We start from the raw sequence: 16,854 nt of genomic DNA on the forward strand, positions 1-16,854 counted from the left end.
TTGGCCCTTTCCTCTTGTAGCTGACCGGAAATGGCCCCCAGCAGCTTGTTAGGGACCCAGGACAGTGGCGTCCAAGGCCTCTGTATCAGCAGAATCACCTGGGAACCTAAAAAGCACTGTGCTGTCGTGGGCTCCATCAGCCTACTGCGGGGAGTGGTTAGAGCAGAAGAGGGCTCTCATGTCATGTGTTTTTTTTTTTTTTTTTTTTTTTTGACAGGCAGAGTGGACAGTGAGAGAGAGAGACAGAGAGAAAGGTCTTCCTTTGCCGTTGGTTCACCCTCCAATGGCCGCCGCGGCTGGTGCACCGCACTGATGCAATGGCAGGAGCCAGGTACTTATCCTGGTCTCCCATGGGGTGCAGGGCCCAAGCACTTGGGCCATCCTCCACTGCACTCCCTGGCCACAGCAGAGAGCTGGCCTGGAAGAGGGGCAACCGGGACAGAATCCGGCTCCCCGACCGGGACTAGAACCCGGTGTGCCGGTGCCGCAAGGCGGAGGATTAGCCTAGTGAGCCGCGGCGCCGGCCTCATGTCTTGTTTTAGGACCACAAGCGGGTCCAACGCTCTGGGCCAGTTCAGAAGCTACGCTGTAGAATTACTGGTGCAGGCACACAAACAATGCGCAGAGAGGCACCTGCAGTGTCACGGCCAGAGTGTCGCAGGAGAGAGGTCAGTAAATAAGTGGCATTTACTCTGGGAACATTATGTGTAGGCTGCGGGAGAGGGCTCAGAGGGTGCCAGCAGTGCAGTGTTCTGACTGAAGACTTTTTGGCTGGTTTGCCCAGCGTTTAATTTGAATTTGTTACCGATATTTAAAAATCTGGAGATTGCACATTTGAAAAATTCAGACTTCTTGCTTTTCTTAAGAACTCGGGTTTGGTAACTGGGCTCACGTTCCCCGATGGCAGTGGTAGGTAGCGTCTGATCTCATTTCGTGGAAAACCCACTTCCCAGCGGAGCCATTTAACTCGTTTCTGCCGTCTGCCTAACCCGGGCAGGCCCCTGGGCTGTCGCTCCTAACAGGGCTGGCTTCATGAGAAAGTCTTCCACTGATTTTATTCTTGTTTTTATTATTTCCGAGACAGAGCTCCCATCTACTGGTTAACTTCCCAAAGAACCGCAATGGCTGGGGTGGACCCTGGCTGAAGCTGGGAACGGGGAACTTAGCCCAGGTCTCCCATGGGGTGGCGGAGACCCAGCCACTTGAATCAGCCCTGCTGTCTCCCACTGTACTCACTAGGAGTTGGGAGAAAATCCAGGACTTGAACACAGGTGCTCTCATACTGGATGCAAGCATTCTAACCACTAGGCCAGATGCATGTTCCAAGAAGTCCATTTTATACTGTCGGTTAAAAAGAAGTGGGGGGGGGGGAACAACCCAAGCTGCAAAGTGCATTTGACCGTTCTGTCATTAAAACAACAAAATTACATGTATGTGGCACAGGGGAAAAGTTTGGAAGAATAACACCAAACAGTAGCAAGCAGGGAGACATCTGATTTTAATATGCTTATATATTGTTTCCACTCTATTTATTTGAGAGCGAATTCCCAGTTGCTGGATCACTTCCCAAATACCCATCAAGGCTGGGCCAGGCCAAACCCAGGATCTGAGACTGAATCCAGGTCCTGCACGTGGGTGGCAGGGACGGAACTGCCGGAACCATCATCATCAGCTGCCTCCTGGCTGCGCAGTAACAGAACGGTGGCACTGGGAGGGGAGCTGAGGCTCGAACCCAGGCTCTCTGCTAGGGGATGTGGGCTTCCCAGGCGGCATTTTGACTGCCACATCAGACACCTGCCTGTTTGCATCCTCAAGTGTCCTACTTTAGTGATTCACAGTTGTCAACTAAGAAGTCTCCCCAGGTGGTCTGGATGACCTGTCACGGTCAGGGAGCAGGCCTGCTGCCCCCTGTAGCCGTGTCTGTGGGGGAGACGGAGACCCCTGGGAACCTACCTTTAACAGGTCCCTGAGCACACTTTGGGAACACTGGCCAGTGGCAGGTTGTGAGGGAAAGGCCCTACTCCTTGATGCCTGTGTGACATCGATCTTTGCTTAGGCCTCTGACTTCCCTAGGAAGGAAAAAAGCAAGATTAGAGAGGTCAGCCATGACACTGACCCAAACCTATGACTCAGCAGAGCCTGACTCACTCTGGCCTCGGTCTGTCAGTTATTTCTCGAAGCCTCTAAGACCCCACGCTTTCCCAGTGAAGTGGCTTACAGCTACCAATTACAAGCAATTGTCTCCTCCGAGGGCACCAATTCTAACAGCAGTTCACTTGGGTACAATTGTGTGGTTTGGAGTGAGAGCAGCAGTGAGTCAAGGAACTGAAATCTGTTCCTAGCTCCAAAAATGCTTTATGATACTTGTCCTCCGTGCATCTTGGTCTCGGCCTAAAATTAGCACCAACATCCTTCCCAGGCAGAGCTGAGGGGGAAGGGGGTGGCTCTGCTTCACCGTGGTCATCTCTTCGGGGCCCGGAGCAGAAGGACCACCGGCATGTGCGTCCAAATCAAGCAAAGCCCGTGCCGTCTCACCTCCCTCTCTCTCTCAGGAAGGGTGAGTAGCGGACAGAGCACCTGAACAGGGCGGGGGAACCGTGGAGCCCACACCCACTCTCAGCCTTGGTGCCCTCCTGCAGGCAGGGCCCAGACATTGGGGGGAAACTCTCCTGGCTTGGGGAGCATTAGTAGCACTAGGACTCCTTGGATGTGAACATCTTTCTGAATATGCTAAATAAACCAAGTCAGATAATGCAGTTTGTAAAGACACTTTTTCCCACAGCTTCTATCTTCCAATTTGGGCGGAGGGCAGGAAAGGCATAATTCTTGGAACTCAAATAAGGAACAGAAATTCCTAATTTAGCCTGAGAAGAAGTCTTTGAAAAAATACTCTAGCAATAAAAACTGAAGTTGTAAAGTGATACCTCAGAGAAAGACGCTGGGACCGTAGGATCGTGAGTTTCACAGATGTGCTGTGGAAGCACTTCTCAGAGCAGTCTGCGGCATAGTCCCCGGGCGACGGCAACGCAGGCTGCCGGTCGCACACTTCCATTACGTGACTACAAGACTACGTGCGTGGAACTCAGCACATCAGAACTGCTTGGCCATGAAGATGGCACCAGATGGTGATGCCATCCACCCGTCCTCGCAAAAACTCCCTCTGCAGACGCACACCTAACCTGACACAGAACAGCTATTTTGAAATGTGGTTTGGAAGTGTTTTATATCTGGCCCACTTTGAATTATTCTTTCATTCACTAAACAGCTGTTCCAGGATATTGCGCAATGGCTAAGCAATTACTATTAATAACGAGCTATAGTCCAACCCAGTCTCTTCACATGGCTCACACAATGAAGGGCGGCCTGTGAGCCAAACCTGCCCTTGAGACAGGGATGGCCTGGTGTTTGCATTGAATTCTGCGCTGCAAGGAGGGCTCCCTTCTGCAGTGGTTTCCCAGGCAAGTGACATGTAGAATTCAGACCAGCTCGCAGTCGGTGGTGTGGCATAATGGGTAAAGCCACTGCCTCCAGTGCCAGCATCCCATGTGAGTGCCGGTTCGAGTCCTGACTGCTCCACATCCGATCCAGCTCTCTGCTATGGCCTGGGAAAGCAGCAGAAGATGGCCCAAGTCCTTGGGCCCCTGCACCCACATGGGAGATCTGGAAGAAGCTCCTGGCTCCTGACTTCAGATCGGCTTAGCTCTGGCCATTGTGGCCATTTGGCAAGTGAACCAGCAGGTGGAAGACCTCTCTCTCTCTTTCTGCCTCTGTGCTGTAACTCTGCCTTTTGAACAAATAAATAAATCTTGGAAAAAAAAAAAAAAAAAAACTTACCTAGAGTGCAAGGAAGCTACTGCTACTTAGTGGTGACTTGATATCTGAAATTCATAATTTACACGTAAAAGAGGTAATACAATGTTGAGGAATGATAAACTATTTTTTAAAATGATATGTTTTTTTTTTTTTTTTTAAGATTTATTTATTTATTTATTTAAAAGGTAGAGTTCCAGAGAGGTAGAGGCAGAGACAGAGACAGAGAGGTCTTCCAACCGCTGGTTCACTCCTCAAATGGCTGCAATGGCTGGAGCTGCGCCGATCCAAAACCAGGAGCTTCTTCCAAGTTTTCCACATGGGTGCAAGGGCCCAAAGACTTGGGCCACCTTCTACTGCAGCATTCCTAGGCCATAGCAGGGAGCTGGATCAGAAGTGGAGCAGCCAGGACTCGAGCCAGCACCCACGTGGGATTCCAGCGCCACAGGCGGAGGCCTAACTTACTCCGCCACGGTGTCGGCCCCCACGTTCTTCACTCTGATGGAAGAATGCTAACCTCCTCCCATTCTGTGACAGAGAGCCAGCTGTGACTCTGAGAGGAAGCTGCCATATCCTAGCATCAGTTTCCTTCTCTCCCTGACTAAAGCTAAGCCTCTTGAAGGCACAGACAGCCACCTGCGCTCTATTAACAGAATTCTGATCAAAGTTACTGAAAAGCGGATGCTGAGAGTGGCTGCACTTCACATCTCACCCCTCAGGTTCCACTCTGAAGTTACTAAGGTCTCTACCAACCAGAATCTAATAAAGTGGAATCAGTAAATTCATAAACTAATGAAATCCTACTAAATACATCACAGGGGCCGGCGCTGTGGCCTGTCACCGACGTGGGAGACATGGATGAGGCTCCTGGCTTTGGCCTGTCCCAGTCCTGGCTATTGTAGCCAGGAGCCAGTAGATCTCTGTAAATCTTGCAATAAATAAATCTTAAAAAAAAAAAAAGCCAGAAATTCAGTAAGAGAAGGTCTGTGAAGAATCATTTTGTAAACCTAAAAACAGAGCTGGCACTGTGGTGTAGTGGGTTAAGCTACCGCCTGCAAAGCCGGCATCCCATATGGGCACTGGTTCGAGTCCCGGCTGCTCTGCTCTGATCCAGCTCTCGGCTCCTGTGCCGGGAAAGCAGCATCAGGTGGCCTAAATCCTTGGGCCCCTGCACCCGTGTGGGAGACCCAGATGAAGTGCCTGGCTCCCGGCTTCAGCCTGGCCCAGCTCTGGTTGTTGTTACCATTTTGGGAGTGAACCAGCAGATGGAAGATCTCTCTCTGTCTTCCTCTGTCTCTAACTCCACTTTTCAAATAAACAATAGAAACATCAAAAATCAAAAAACAGAAAACCTTAAAGTATCTTACATGTTTTAGAAAATTAAACACATCTTTGTTCTTACAGCAGTTCAAAACAAAAGAGGATGAAACCCTACTACGTGGTAAAAGTCCTCTATTGGATAATAGCTTGTTTTTATGCTGATGCATGTTACTTAGTTTATAAATTATTAAAACAGGGTAACTCACTTGTTTTGCTTGAGTCGGGCTAGCCAGAAAGGCTGGCTACATAATTTATGCAGAACTTTTTCTAATCCTTTGGTTCTCTCAAGAAAATAGTAGCTGGGGATTATGTATATCGCAAAACCCTTTGAAACTGCACCCCCTCATCCTGTAAGAGATATTGCTAGATGTTTTTAAATTCTGTAAATTTGACCTAAAAAGTTTTTCAAAGTCCTGGGACAGCTGGCCTCTGTGCCGGCTCTGCAGAATGAGGCACAGGCTCGCGGCCAGGCCACCCACTGGCCTGGAGACGGCTCCCAGCAGCCTTGCAAATCCCCTGAAAAGACCCTCCTTCCTAAGGTCACGCTCCCAGTCGGAAAGCCCGCGGCCCTGCATGCAGAAGAATGACAGCTGTTCTCAGACAGCGGTGTCTGTTCCTAGGGTTCCAGCCACGCACACAGTCAGGGTCCCCTGGAAACGGGCGCTCCTCCCTGAGTCTCCTCTGAGCACACGCTAATCAATGCAGTACCCTCACTGCTAAGATCCACTCCAGGCCTGCTGGCAGACAAACTTCCTTCCAAATTTGTTTCCTGTACTAAAAAATGAGAAAATCATTCTACTGATATAAAAGCCGAATTAAGCAGGTTGGTCAGGAAATACAGAAGGAAGAATTCTCATCGCAACACCTTCCTCGTTGTATAGCACCCCGGTGCAGTCACATCCCAGCTGTCCGCCCTTTCTCCCCGTCTACATGACTGTAGTCTACTGAGTTCTATTAACCACAAATCACGTCCTGAAAAGGGAGGGGAGAATCAGACTCAGGGCGGTGGAACAAGCACTTGCAGAAGGGTGACTTCTGGTCCCAAGTGAACCCAGAAGGCTGTTAGATACACATAATGTACTAAAACCACGGTACAGTTTAAAAGACGCCAAAATAATCCTGTCTCCTGAGAAGAGAAAGCGTGGAACATTTCTGATTAGGTTGAAAGAATAAATGTTACACCTGGATATGACAATTGCTTTCCCATAAATAAACACATTGTAAAATACAAAAAAAAAATCATATTTTAAAAAATAAGTGCTTGGTATTTTCACCATTTCACTGGTTTGGGATATGAACATCAGTCTCTGTTTTTAAAGAGGCAATAAATGGGGCCAATGCAGTGGTGTAATGGGTTAAGCCCCTGACTGTGGTGCTGGTATCACATATGGGCGCTGGTTTGAGTCCCAGCTGCTCCACTTCCGATCTAGCTCCCTGCTAATGGCCTGGGAAAGCAGTAAAAGATGGCCCAAGTGCTTGGGTCCTTGCCCACAAGTGGGAGACTCAGAAGAAGCTCCTGGCTCCCGGCTTCAGATTGGCCAGCTTCGGCTATTGCAGCCATTTGGGGAGTGAACCAGCCAATGGAAGACCTCTCTAAAACTTTGCTTTTCAAATAAATAAATAAGTCTTTAAAAAAAAAAAAGCAATAAAACAAACCAAAAATGAGGAAGAGAACTTTAAATTTTCTCTATTCTGTCCTTGTCCCTGTCTCTTCTGTATCAGTAGTTTTACCCCTAAAATAATTTAACTGATAGAAGACTTCAGGGAATGTTTTTATTGAGAGTAGAGAAATTCTTAAAGTCTGTGATTTAGAACACAAAGCAGCAGCAGAGGAAAGTGAAGAATGAAGGCGAAAGAGGGACCGGTGGGAGAATCTAGAGCAGTCTAGAAAGACAGACTGGTCTTGGAGTTTAGCCTCAGCTCAATTACATGCATGCAAATTTGCAAATTGGAAAAAAATTGCAAATTGGAAAAAAAACAAAAACCACATCCCTCCAACATAAACCAACCAAACAATTAATCATTAAAATTTATCAAGAATCAAGTTACAAACAGTCACTATTATGTGGTAATCTCCTGTGTCCACAGATGCAGATGAATGAGCTGTCTTTGGGCTTGAATTTCATCCAGCTACTCAGCAAGAGGAGGACAGACGTGAGAGCCCCGCGGCCTTGCAGCTGCTCAGATGCGCTGGGCTGGCGTGCAAAATGTGCTGCTGCTACCCGCTGCTCCTGCTCCAGTCCAGAGACACACAGATCCTTAGGCTGTCCTGTCTCTTACTCATCAGTAATTCTGTACTCAGGGTGGCTCACAAGGAGTTACCGACTGCTGCAGATTCTGCCTTGGATTGCAACCTTCTGCTTTCCCAAAGAGACGCCATGCCTGGGCCATTTTGCGAAGTTTAGCAAGATTGGGTTTCTTCTATGGGAAGAAAGAGAACCACTCCAGTTAGCAATAGGAAAATCCAGGCAGCATAAGTGCGTTTCAGAGCATGGCTATTTACATCTACGTAGATTTCTAATTTCTGGATTAAGGAAAGACGACAGACTTCCTTGGGATTAGCAGGACTGCAACCTAGATCCTCATCTCTGCAGCACGGGGGCAAAGCTTTTGCCCATTTCTTTTCCTTATCATGGGAATCCAGAGTTTTTAATAGAGTAACATCACCTGGGTGAGTCAGAAAGCTTTAGAAGCTGAAAACTCAAAGCAAGAAAAGATGTTGTAGCCCTTAGCAAGAAAGATAAGCACAGAACATTTTGGAAGTCAGCAGCATGGACATTACTATTGTGCTTTCATGTTCTGTTTCATTTAAAATTGTAACAAGGACAGAGAAGGTCCTTAATCGAAACCACTCCGCGCCTTTATTGCATTATCCACATCACTGGGCTGCTGCGTAATCAGGGCCAAAGTGCAACCCGGAGGTCTCCAAAGCTTGGTTTCCTGCCTGCCGGTCCTCAAACCACAACCCTAGGCTCCTTGGAGATGGCTGGCTGCAGCCAAGGGTCACCATTTGTGCTCGCAAGAATATATTTTGCCAACAGCCAATCTGCTGTGTTTCTATGAGCTGGCTCCAGGAAAAACCTCTGCATCTTACGAAACCTAGAGCCAGCAGGCAACACATGTTCAGGATGCACACGTCTGTACGTGTGTTCAGCTGGAACCCACAAAACCATCATGTGCAGTCTAAGCTCCATGTGGAATCTGAGCTGGAAGATGAAGTGGGTGGGGCTTTAAATGAAACTTATGATGCATACATTTAAAGACTCAGAGTTTGGAAAGGATTAAGACAGATCACACGGGGACCGCGGGGGCTGCAAAAGTAAAGAGCAGACAAACCTTGCCGCCCTTGGTCTTGGCAGTTAGGAGTGTACCTGCTTTTCTTGCTCCAAGTGGTCCATGTCGGCTAATGGCAGCATAGAAGGTCTCCCATGAGCACACTGGAATGGCAGCTGGCAGCAGGACAAGGCTTCAATCAGGCGACGACTCTCCTCTAGGCTCAGTCCATCATTAAACTTAATGGCCCCTGAGTCAGAGAGAGAAACAGGCTATGGTGCATGTGGTGGGAGCCCGGTGCTGACCCTGGGGCAGAGCCAAGCATCTGGAGAAGGGAACGTTTCCTAAGCTCCTGTAATGCTGCTTTAACTCTGCCCGAAGTCGGTGCTTGTGGCCACGCGTGTAACAAAGGCTTTGGAACTGACCTTCAGTCTCTCAGCTTTTCCTTTTGGGCTTTTTTTTTTTTTCTTAAAGATTTATTTATTTATTTGAAAGGCAGAGTTACAGAGAAGCAGAGAGAGGGAGAGGAAGAGGGAGAGGGAGAGAGAGAGAACCACTGGTTCACTCTTCAAATGGCTGCAATGGCCAGAGCTGGGGGGATCTGAAGCCAGGAGCCAGGAGCTTTTTCGGGTCTCCCACGTAGGTGCAGGGGCCTGAGCACTTGGGTCATCCTCCACTGCTTTCCCAGGCTGTAGCAGAGAGCTGGATTGGAAGTAGAGCAGCTGGGACTTGAACTGGAGCCCACGTGGGATGCCGGCACTGCGGCGGTGGCTTTATTTGCTATGCCACAGCGCCGCCCCTGGGGCTCTCTCTTTCTAATCTCTGTAGGAGACATTCCTTAACTTGTTAGGATCTTGCTTTCAGATTTTTTCTAAAAAAGGTAAGAGCAGTATTTTGCCAATTCCTGATGGGTTTGTGAAGTTGAGGTTATGGTCTGTGGATTATCTAATAGCAATCTCTGACTGTGTCCTTACAACAGTCATTTTTTAAAAAGATTTATTTTATTTATTTGAAAAGCAGAGTTATAGAGCAAAAGAGAAGGAGGAAGAGAAAGAGATCTTCCATCTGCTGGTTCACTTCCCAATGACCACAACAGCCAGAGTTGATCCAGGCTGAAGCCAGGAACCAAGAACTCCACCCTGTCTCCCACGTGGGTGACGGAGCCCAATAACTTGGGCCATCTTCCACTGTTTTCCCAGGTGCATTAACAGGGAGCTGGATGGGACCAGAGCAGCCAGGAATTGGACTGGCACTCCGAGATGGGATGCTGGCACGCACCATGACACTGGTCCCTACAACATTAATTTTATTTACTTCTTTTTTCTAATTTCCAAAATACTCTTCCTAATCTATACTCTCACATTGCTTGAACCTGCCTTTACGCATACATGATTTTGCTCTAACAGCAAATACTTATTAAACACTAACTCTGCATTAGGAGCTTTGCAGGCAGTGAAGAAGACAGAGAATTTCCATTCTCATGGAGCATTCAGTCTAACAGGTGACAAACATTAAATAATTACATGATGGTTTCAATAACACATGTAAGTATTATAAATTATAGGACCAAACTCAATTTACAAGGTCAGGGAAGGCTTTCTTGGTAAAACGGCATTTAATCTAAGTCCTTAGGCTAAGAAAGATGCAGCTAATTCAAGAAGGAGAAGAAAGGCTCTTCAAGGCAGAAGGAAAGCAAGTGAAGAGGCCCTGAGACTTGCAGGGTTTAACACACAGCAAGAATAAGACCAAAGGAGGGGCAGACACGTGGCCTGGACACAGTTAAAGGCCCGGTCTGCAGTGCTGGCATCCCATATGGGCGCCGCTTTGAGTCCCGGCTACTCCACTTCCGATCCGGCTCTCTGCTGTGGCCTGGCGAGCAGCGGAAGATGGCCCAGGTCCTTGGGCTCCTGCAGCCACGTGGGAGACCTGGAGGAGGCTCCTGGCTTCAGATCAGCACAGCTCCGGCCGTTGTGGCCGGTTGCAGAGTGAGCCATCGGATGGAAGGCTTCTCTCTCTCTCTGCCTTTCCTTCTCTCTCTGTGTAACCATGACTTTCAAATAAATAAATATTAAAAAAAAAAAAAAGACCAAAGGACTATGTCGAGTGCAAGCTGGAGCATGGTGTGAGGTGACACTGGAGAGGCAGGAAGGGGCCCTGGAGGCCATGACGAACCAACGGGTGGTGGTTGACACATTTAAATTAGAACAACAGACTCAGAGGGATGCTTCAAAAAGATTCCTCTGGGTGCGGAAGGAAGCCAGATTGGAAATAGGGAACTGAATAAGAGGCCATCAGTGGCAAGGGTGAGGGAGGTGCCGGTGGAGACAGACAAAGGTGGAATAAAAGGGATTTTAGGATGTTTGTAGGAGACAGACTTAGGATGGACCGTGGTTACCACGCAGGGGAAGACTGAGAACGAGGAGAGAACAGTGGAGGGGCTAAGAGGCAGGACTGTCACGGACTGGAGACCCCACCGTGGCCCTGTGACAGATGCGACAGGTTCTGTAGCTGTCATGATCCCTAAAGTGAATTCCTCCAGATCTGCTTTCTATGTTTTATCACAGCACCCTGCTCTGGAGCCCTCTGCTTCCAAAGCCTTCTGTATCACATCTAAATGTTCCACTGCGGCCTTCCAGGCTCCTGCTCTTTCTTACCAGCCAAACTTCCTGACTCTTTGCTGCTCCCCAATAACTAGTTTGTCTCTGTCTCTGGGTGCGTGCACAGGCTTCTGCAGGTGAACCCCGATCCAAGCTATAAATCCATTTACAGTCTAATGTGTGTGCTGGTATTTTGCTTTGTAGAAGTGATTTTTTCAGGCTTCATGTACATGTGTATTCGGTTTCTTGGTCTAAACTGTACTTTCCATGAGGTAAGCCGTCGACGTCCCTTCTGCTCCTCCCACACCCACTGCTCCCGCCTGTGCTCATGGCGCAGAGCAGTCCATGGCCAGCGTGTTGAGGGTCTCACCATGGCAGGCCTGGGAGGCCAGCACCTTCTGTACCGTCAGCGGCAGCGTCCCCTGGATGCTTCCAGTGGTCTGGAGCAGCTGATGCAGAAAGACATTAACAGGAAAAGGAACAATGGAGCCTGTTACGTGTGTCCCTCTGCACGAAGCCCCAAGTAGGAGGAAAGCTTACCTCTACTTGTTCTCGAAGGAATTCCTACAAGCAAAAAGGAAAACAGGCATTTATATTCTATTTGTCCTTTGGTAATTTGTAACATATTCTACTCTTCTTTAAAGCTTTGTTTGTTTATTTATTTATCTGAAAGGCAGAGTGACAGAGAAAGAGAAGGGAGAGAGAGAGAGAGAGAGAGAGAGAATCTCTGCTGTTCACTTCCCAGATGACCACAGCCAGGAGCCAGGAACTCCCCCTGGGTCTCCCACATGGGTGGCAAGTCCCTGACCCCAGGCACTTGGGCCATATTCTGCTGCCTTCCCAGGCACTTGGGCCATATTCTGCTGCCTTCCCAGGCACATCAGTAGGAAGCTGGACCAGAAGTGGAGCAGCTGGGACTTGGAACTGGTATTCCGATATGGCATGTTGGCACTGCAGCTGCAGGCTTAACCCACAATGCTGGCCCCCCCGTTTTCATCTTTAAAATATGCTTCCCGAAGGAGAGGGTTCCAGCAATACAGCACTGAGGTGGAAATGCATGTGGTGTTAGGTACTTTGGATAGGGACTACCAGGTGGACTGAGTAGACCGCTCCCTGGATGCAGAATACAGTTAGTTACTGGGACTCCCCCCTGAGACAGTGAAGCAGCTCAGGAGGCTACATAACCGGGACAGGGGCCTTCATGATTCCGCTGACTCAACACATGAGGAACGTTTCTCACCAAGAGGCTGTCTATCTGTGTTTATAATCTAAGCCAAACCAGTGTAATATTACACATAAACTGGGAATAAATACACAAAAGTCATAACACAACTGTGTACTCCCAAACATACTTGTGTAATTATCATAAACATAAGCCCACCAGCTTTTGGGGACAATTTCCTTTGAGTCAAAAACTTATTTTCGGAGACATTTTGTTGAGAAGTTTCTCCTCCCCTGTAGATCTGTCCCTGGGGTAGCCCTTTCAATATTATAGCCCTTGGGGCCGGCACTGCGACTTAGCAGGTAAAGCTGCTGCCTGCGGTGCCTACATCCCATGTAAGCACCGGTTCGAGACCCGGCTGCTCCACTTTGAATCCAGCTCTCTGCTATGGCCTGGGAAAGCAGTAGAAGATGGCCCAAGTGCTTGGGCCCCTGCACCCACGTGGGAGACCCAGAAGAAGCTCCTGGCTCCTGGCTTTGGATCAGTGTAGCTCTGGCCATTGTGGCCATTTGGAGAGTGAACCAGTGGATGGAAGACCTCTCTCTCTCTATCTCTGCCTCTCTGTAACTCTGCACTTCAAATAAAAATCTTTAGAAAAAAATAGTTATAGCACTATCGGTAGTATCTTTTTTAAAGATTTATTTATTAATCTGAAAGTCAGAGTTACACAGAAGAGGGGCAGAGAGAGAAAGTCTTCCATCCGCTGGTTTACTCCCCAGATGGCCGCAACAGCTGGAGCTGCACTGATCTGAAGCCAGGAGCCAGGAGCTTCTTCCAGGTCTCCCACTTGGGTACAGCGACCCAAGGACTTGGACCATCTTCTACTGCTTTCCCAGGCCACAGCAGAGAGCTGGATGGGAAGTGGAGCAGCCAGACTCGAACCAGCACCCATATGGGATGCTGGCACTTCAGACCAGGGCGTTAACCTGCTGCGCCACAGTACCAGCCCCTGGGTAGTAATATTTGTAAAAGAACTCTGAAGAAGTTTACAGCAGATACTATTTCATACTACTAATTTGTTTAACTTCTGGAAGCAAAAAAAAAAAAAAAGGTGTTTTGAGATATGGTACATTTAATGATTTCTTCATAAGAAAAAAATTCACAGGATTTCCTCACTCCTGGGAATGACCACAAATAAAATAGCTTCCCAAGATGACAGCAGTGTACATTTTCTTTTTAAACCAGACTTGGAGCAGTCCCTCCCCCCTCATACACACTCGGGTCTGCCAGGCTTGTTACCGAGAGTGAGGTGGTAGACACTGCATCACACACACTTTCGAGGCTGGATAACATGTGAGAAGTGAACGTGAGCAGAGCGGCTCATAGCGCCTGGCCCTCTGACAAACGCTCACAGCGCAGGGACGGCACACCTAGCTTCTTTGCTCTTATCCCATGCTTGTATATTTGCACCCATGAAGTCCAGTGTGGGGAAGGAGATGGGTCTCCTTCTCGGTTCACTTCATATTTCAGTGGTTTAATCAACACTGGATAGTTTAAGCAATATTTAAAAGGCCCATGAGGCAGGCTAGAAAACAGAATTTTATGGAACCATGTATTAACCATCTTTCAACTGCCAGGCTTCAAGTAGCTACCTTAAAACACCAAAACTGTTCCAACTTTTTTTTATAGAAAACTTTTATTTTATAAATATAAATTTCGAGAGTACAACTTTGGGGCTGGTGCTGCGGCTTAGTGGGTAAAGCCGCCGCCTGCAGTGCCGGCATCCCATATGGGTGCCAGTTTGAGTCCTGGATGCTCCACTTACAATCCGGCCCTCTCCTATGGCCTGGGAAAGCAGCAGAAGATGGCTCAAGTCCTTTGGCCCCTGCACCCACGTGGGAGACCCAGAGGAAGCTCCTGGCTTCGGATCAGCACAGGTCTGGCTGTTGCAGCCAACTGGGGAGTGAACCAGCAGATGGAAGACCCTTCTCTCTCTCTCTCATTCTCTCTCTCTCTCTCTCTGCCTCTCCCTCTCTCTCTGTGTAACTCTGACTTTCAAGTAAATAAATAAATCTTAAAAAAAGGAGAAAGAAAGTACAATTTTTGGATTATAGTGGGGTTTTTTCTTTTTTATAGAAAACTTTTATTTAATAAATACAAATTTCGAAAGTACAACTTTTGGATTTTAGCAGTCCAACTTCTTTAGAATCAACAAAATCTCTCCTGATCAGCCTGACTTAACATAATCAAGATTTTCTGAGAACATAAGCTTTGTTTCAATTTGAAGTAAACTGCTTAACAGTAGTCTTTGAAGTCACTTCAGGAGAAGTTTTCATTATAATTTTCTGGTTAAATATTTAGGGATTGAATTGCAATAGAAGATCCTAACAGATTCTATCTTTTGGACTTAAGACAATTTGGAGCAGGAGACATAGAGAACAGAGCTCTGCTGAAAGCAACCCAAAGGCTTCTGATCAAAAGGCGCTTTCTGGAAGGGGCAGGCCCAGGGTAACTGAAAAGCTGGCACTGCTGACCGCCCTCGGCCTACAGACATGCTCGTGTCTCTGCCGTCCTAAACAAGAGTCCTCCCTCCGCCTGGTGTCCTGCCGCACACTCCCCAGCCACCCTGACCTCCGGTTCGCACCCTCTCTTCATGGAGCCACATTCCTGAGCGGCTGATTCAGCCTCCTTCCCTCTCTCTGCACTCGCTTCCCACCCACTGCTGCTTCACCTCATCCCCAGGCAGTGACTTCTCCAGGGCGCCAGTGTCCTCAGTGCCACTACCCACCTCTCAGCTTTACTTTAGGCCACTGTTGACCACTCCCTTCTTGATTAAAACCCCCGTTGGTTTTGCCAACGCGGCTTCTCCTGACCAAATGTTTCCAATCTTGCTTGCAGTTTCTTCTTTTTAGCAGTCGCTTTCCAGACCTCTTCCAAAACACACACAGCCCGACGCTGGCATCCTGAGGGCTCTATGCCTTGCACTCTTGCTTCTTCACTCTTCGTAGTCTCCCTGAACAATCACTTCCTCTAGGCCCTTCTGCGCCTTGTGATACATGAAAACACACATCCTAACTGTCCAACAGAGGCATATAGCCCGGATCTTTCTCCACATCTACTGACCCACCGGACATCCCCACCTGCAGGCATGCAACGCTCCTGAGGCCGGACTCCTGACCCCACTCCCAAGCTGGACGTGCGCCTCCTCCTGCTTCCTTTCTCTGTCAATGGCACCACCATTCTTCTAAGCTGCCTAGGCTAGAGCCCCTAGAATCAGAGTAACATCGTTCTTCCCTCATTTTCTTTACTTTTTAAATTAAAAAATATTTTTTTAAAATATTTTATTTATTTATTTATTTGAGAGGCAGAGTTACAGACAGAAGGAGAGACAGAGAGAAAGTCTTCCATCTGCTGGAATGATCATTCACTCCCCAAATGGCTGGAATAGCTGGAGCTGGGCCCATCTGAAGCCAGGAGCTTCTTCCTGGTCTCCCACGCAATGCAGGGGTCCAAGGACTTGGGTCATCTTCCACTGCTTTCCCAGGCCACAGCAGAGAGCTGGATCAGAAGAGGGGCATCTGGGACATGAACTGGTGCCCACATGGGATGGGCACTATACAGACCACTACAGCACCGGGCCCAGGTCCTTCAGACCTGACCTCCTACACTGTGTCTCAAAGCTGCCCCTCTTCTCCAGCCCCACTACTGTCGACTGAGTCACACCCTCATCCTCCGTTATCTCAACCAGGGCAACAGCCTCTCAACGGTTCTCCCTGCCACAAATTTTTCCCATATCAGTTTATCCCCCAATTTATCTACTAAATCTATCGTCTAGTTTTTCTTTTAGATATTACTAAGATAATTCAGATTCCTAGAGAAATGGCAGACAAAATGGATGTGCGTTTGCCTGTGCTTCAAATAGAGAACTACAGATAAAGGAACAGGAAGCATAATAAACAAAGGTCACCAGTGAGAAAAGAACAGGCAGATTTGAAAAAGAACCAAATAAGACTTCCAGAAATAAAAAATGTGGTCACTGAAATAAAAGATTCAGTGGATAAGTTAAATATATTTTTAAACAGCAGAGGAAGACAGCCCTTTAATTCACTGGAAGATAAGCAAGGAAATTTCCCAGAATGTATCACAGAATGATAGAATAATGGAAAATAGGAAAAAAGTTTGAGACAGGGAGAACAGAAAGAAAATCCAATAAACATCTTACAGGATTCCAGGAGACAAGAGAGAGAATGGGCAAGCAGCACTGTTTGAAGTGATAATGATTATACACTTTCCAAGTGGAAGAGTGAGGACTCTAAAGAAGGAAATAAAAATAAATCCCCACAAAGACACATCATGAGGAAATTGCATAACATCAAGGTCAAAGAGAAAATCTTAAAACTAAAAGTACCCAGAGGGCAAAAACAATCGGATTACCCACAAAGTAACAATAATTAGATTGACAAAGAACCAAAGTTCATTGTGAGAAGTAGATGAATATTTTCAAAATGTTGGGCGTAATTGGCAATGTGGAATTCTATTTTTAGCTAGACAATGCAGCAAATGTGAAGGCGCAATAAAGGTATTTTTAAAGGCAGCTTATCATTCGTGGGCTTTAAAAAGATTTACTTTTGTAAAAAAAGAAAACAGCACACAAGGAATAAGCAGGACGCAACAGGCAGCCATGAACAAAGA

General features: G+C 47.6%; 1 protein-coding gene across 25 annotated transcripts in view; it reads right to left on the reverse strand.

Annotated features, from left to right (window-relative positions):
• Positions 1-6,889: 6,889 nt before the first annotated feature.
• The window catches only part of MLH3 (mutL homolog 3), a 38,650-nt gene continuing 28,685 nt past the window's right edge, over positions 6,890-16,854 (reverse strand). For 23 of the 25 annotated variants that reach the window (XR_016226611.1, XR_016226610.1, XR_016226607.1 and 20 more), the window contains 4 exons: positions 11,541-11,564; positions 11,371-11,449; positions 8,502-8,653; positions 6,890-7,551 (listed from right to left, as the gene is read on the reverse strand). Coding sequence is in view for 19 of the 25 variants with exons in the window: in XM_070065284.2 (XP_069921385.1) it covers positions 7,429-7,551; positions 8,502-8,653; positions 11,371-11,449; positions 11,541-11,564 (378 nt within the window). In the remaining 6 variants the exon portion in view is untranslated. Of the gene's footprint in view, positions 7,552-8,501; positions 8,654-11,370; positions 11,450-11,540; positions 11,565-14,950; positions 15,209-16,854 lie in introns of those variants that run through there. The other 2 variants (XR_016226612.1, XM_089322385.1) reach the window with 2 other exon arrangements.

This window comes from Oryctolagus cuniculus, chromosome 20 (genome assembly GCF_051225735.1).
Source record: "Oryctolagus cuniculus isolate XC-2025 breed Fujian yellow rabbit chromosome 20, ASM5122573v1, whole genome shotgun sequence".
NCBI lineage: Eukaryota > Metazoa > Chordata > Mammalia > Lagomorpha > Leporidae > Oryctolagus > Oryctolagus cuniculus.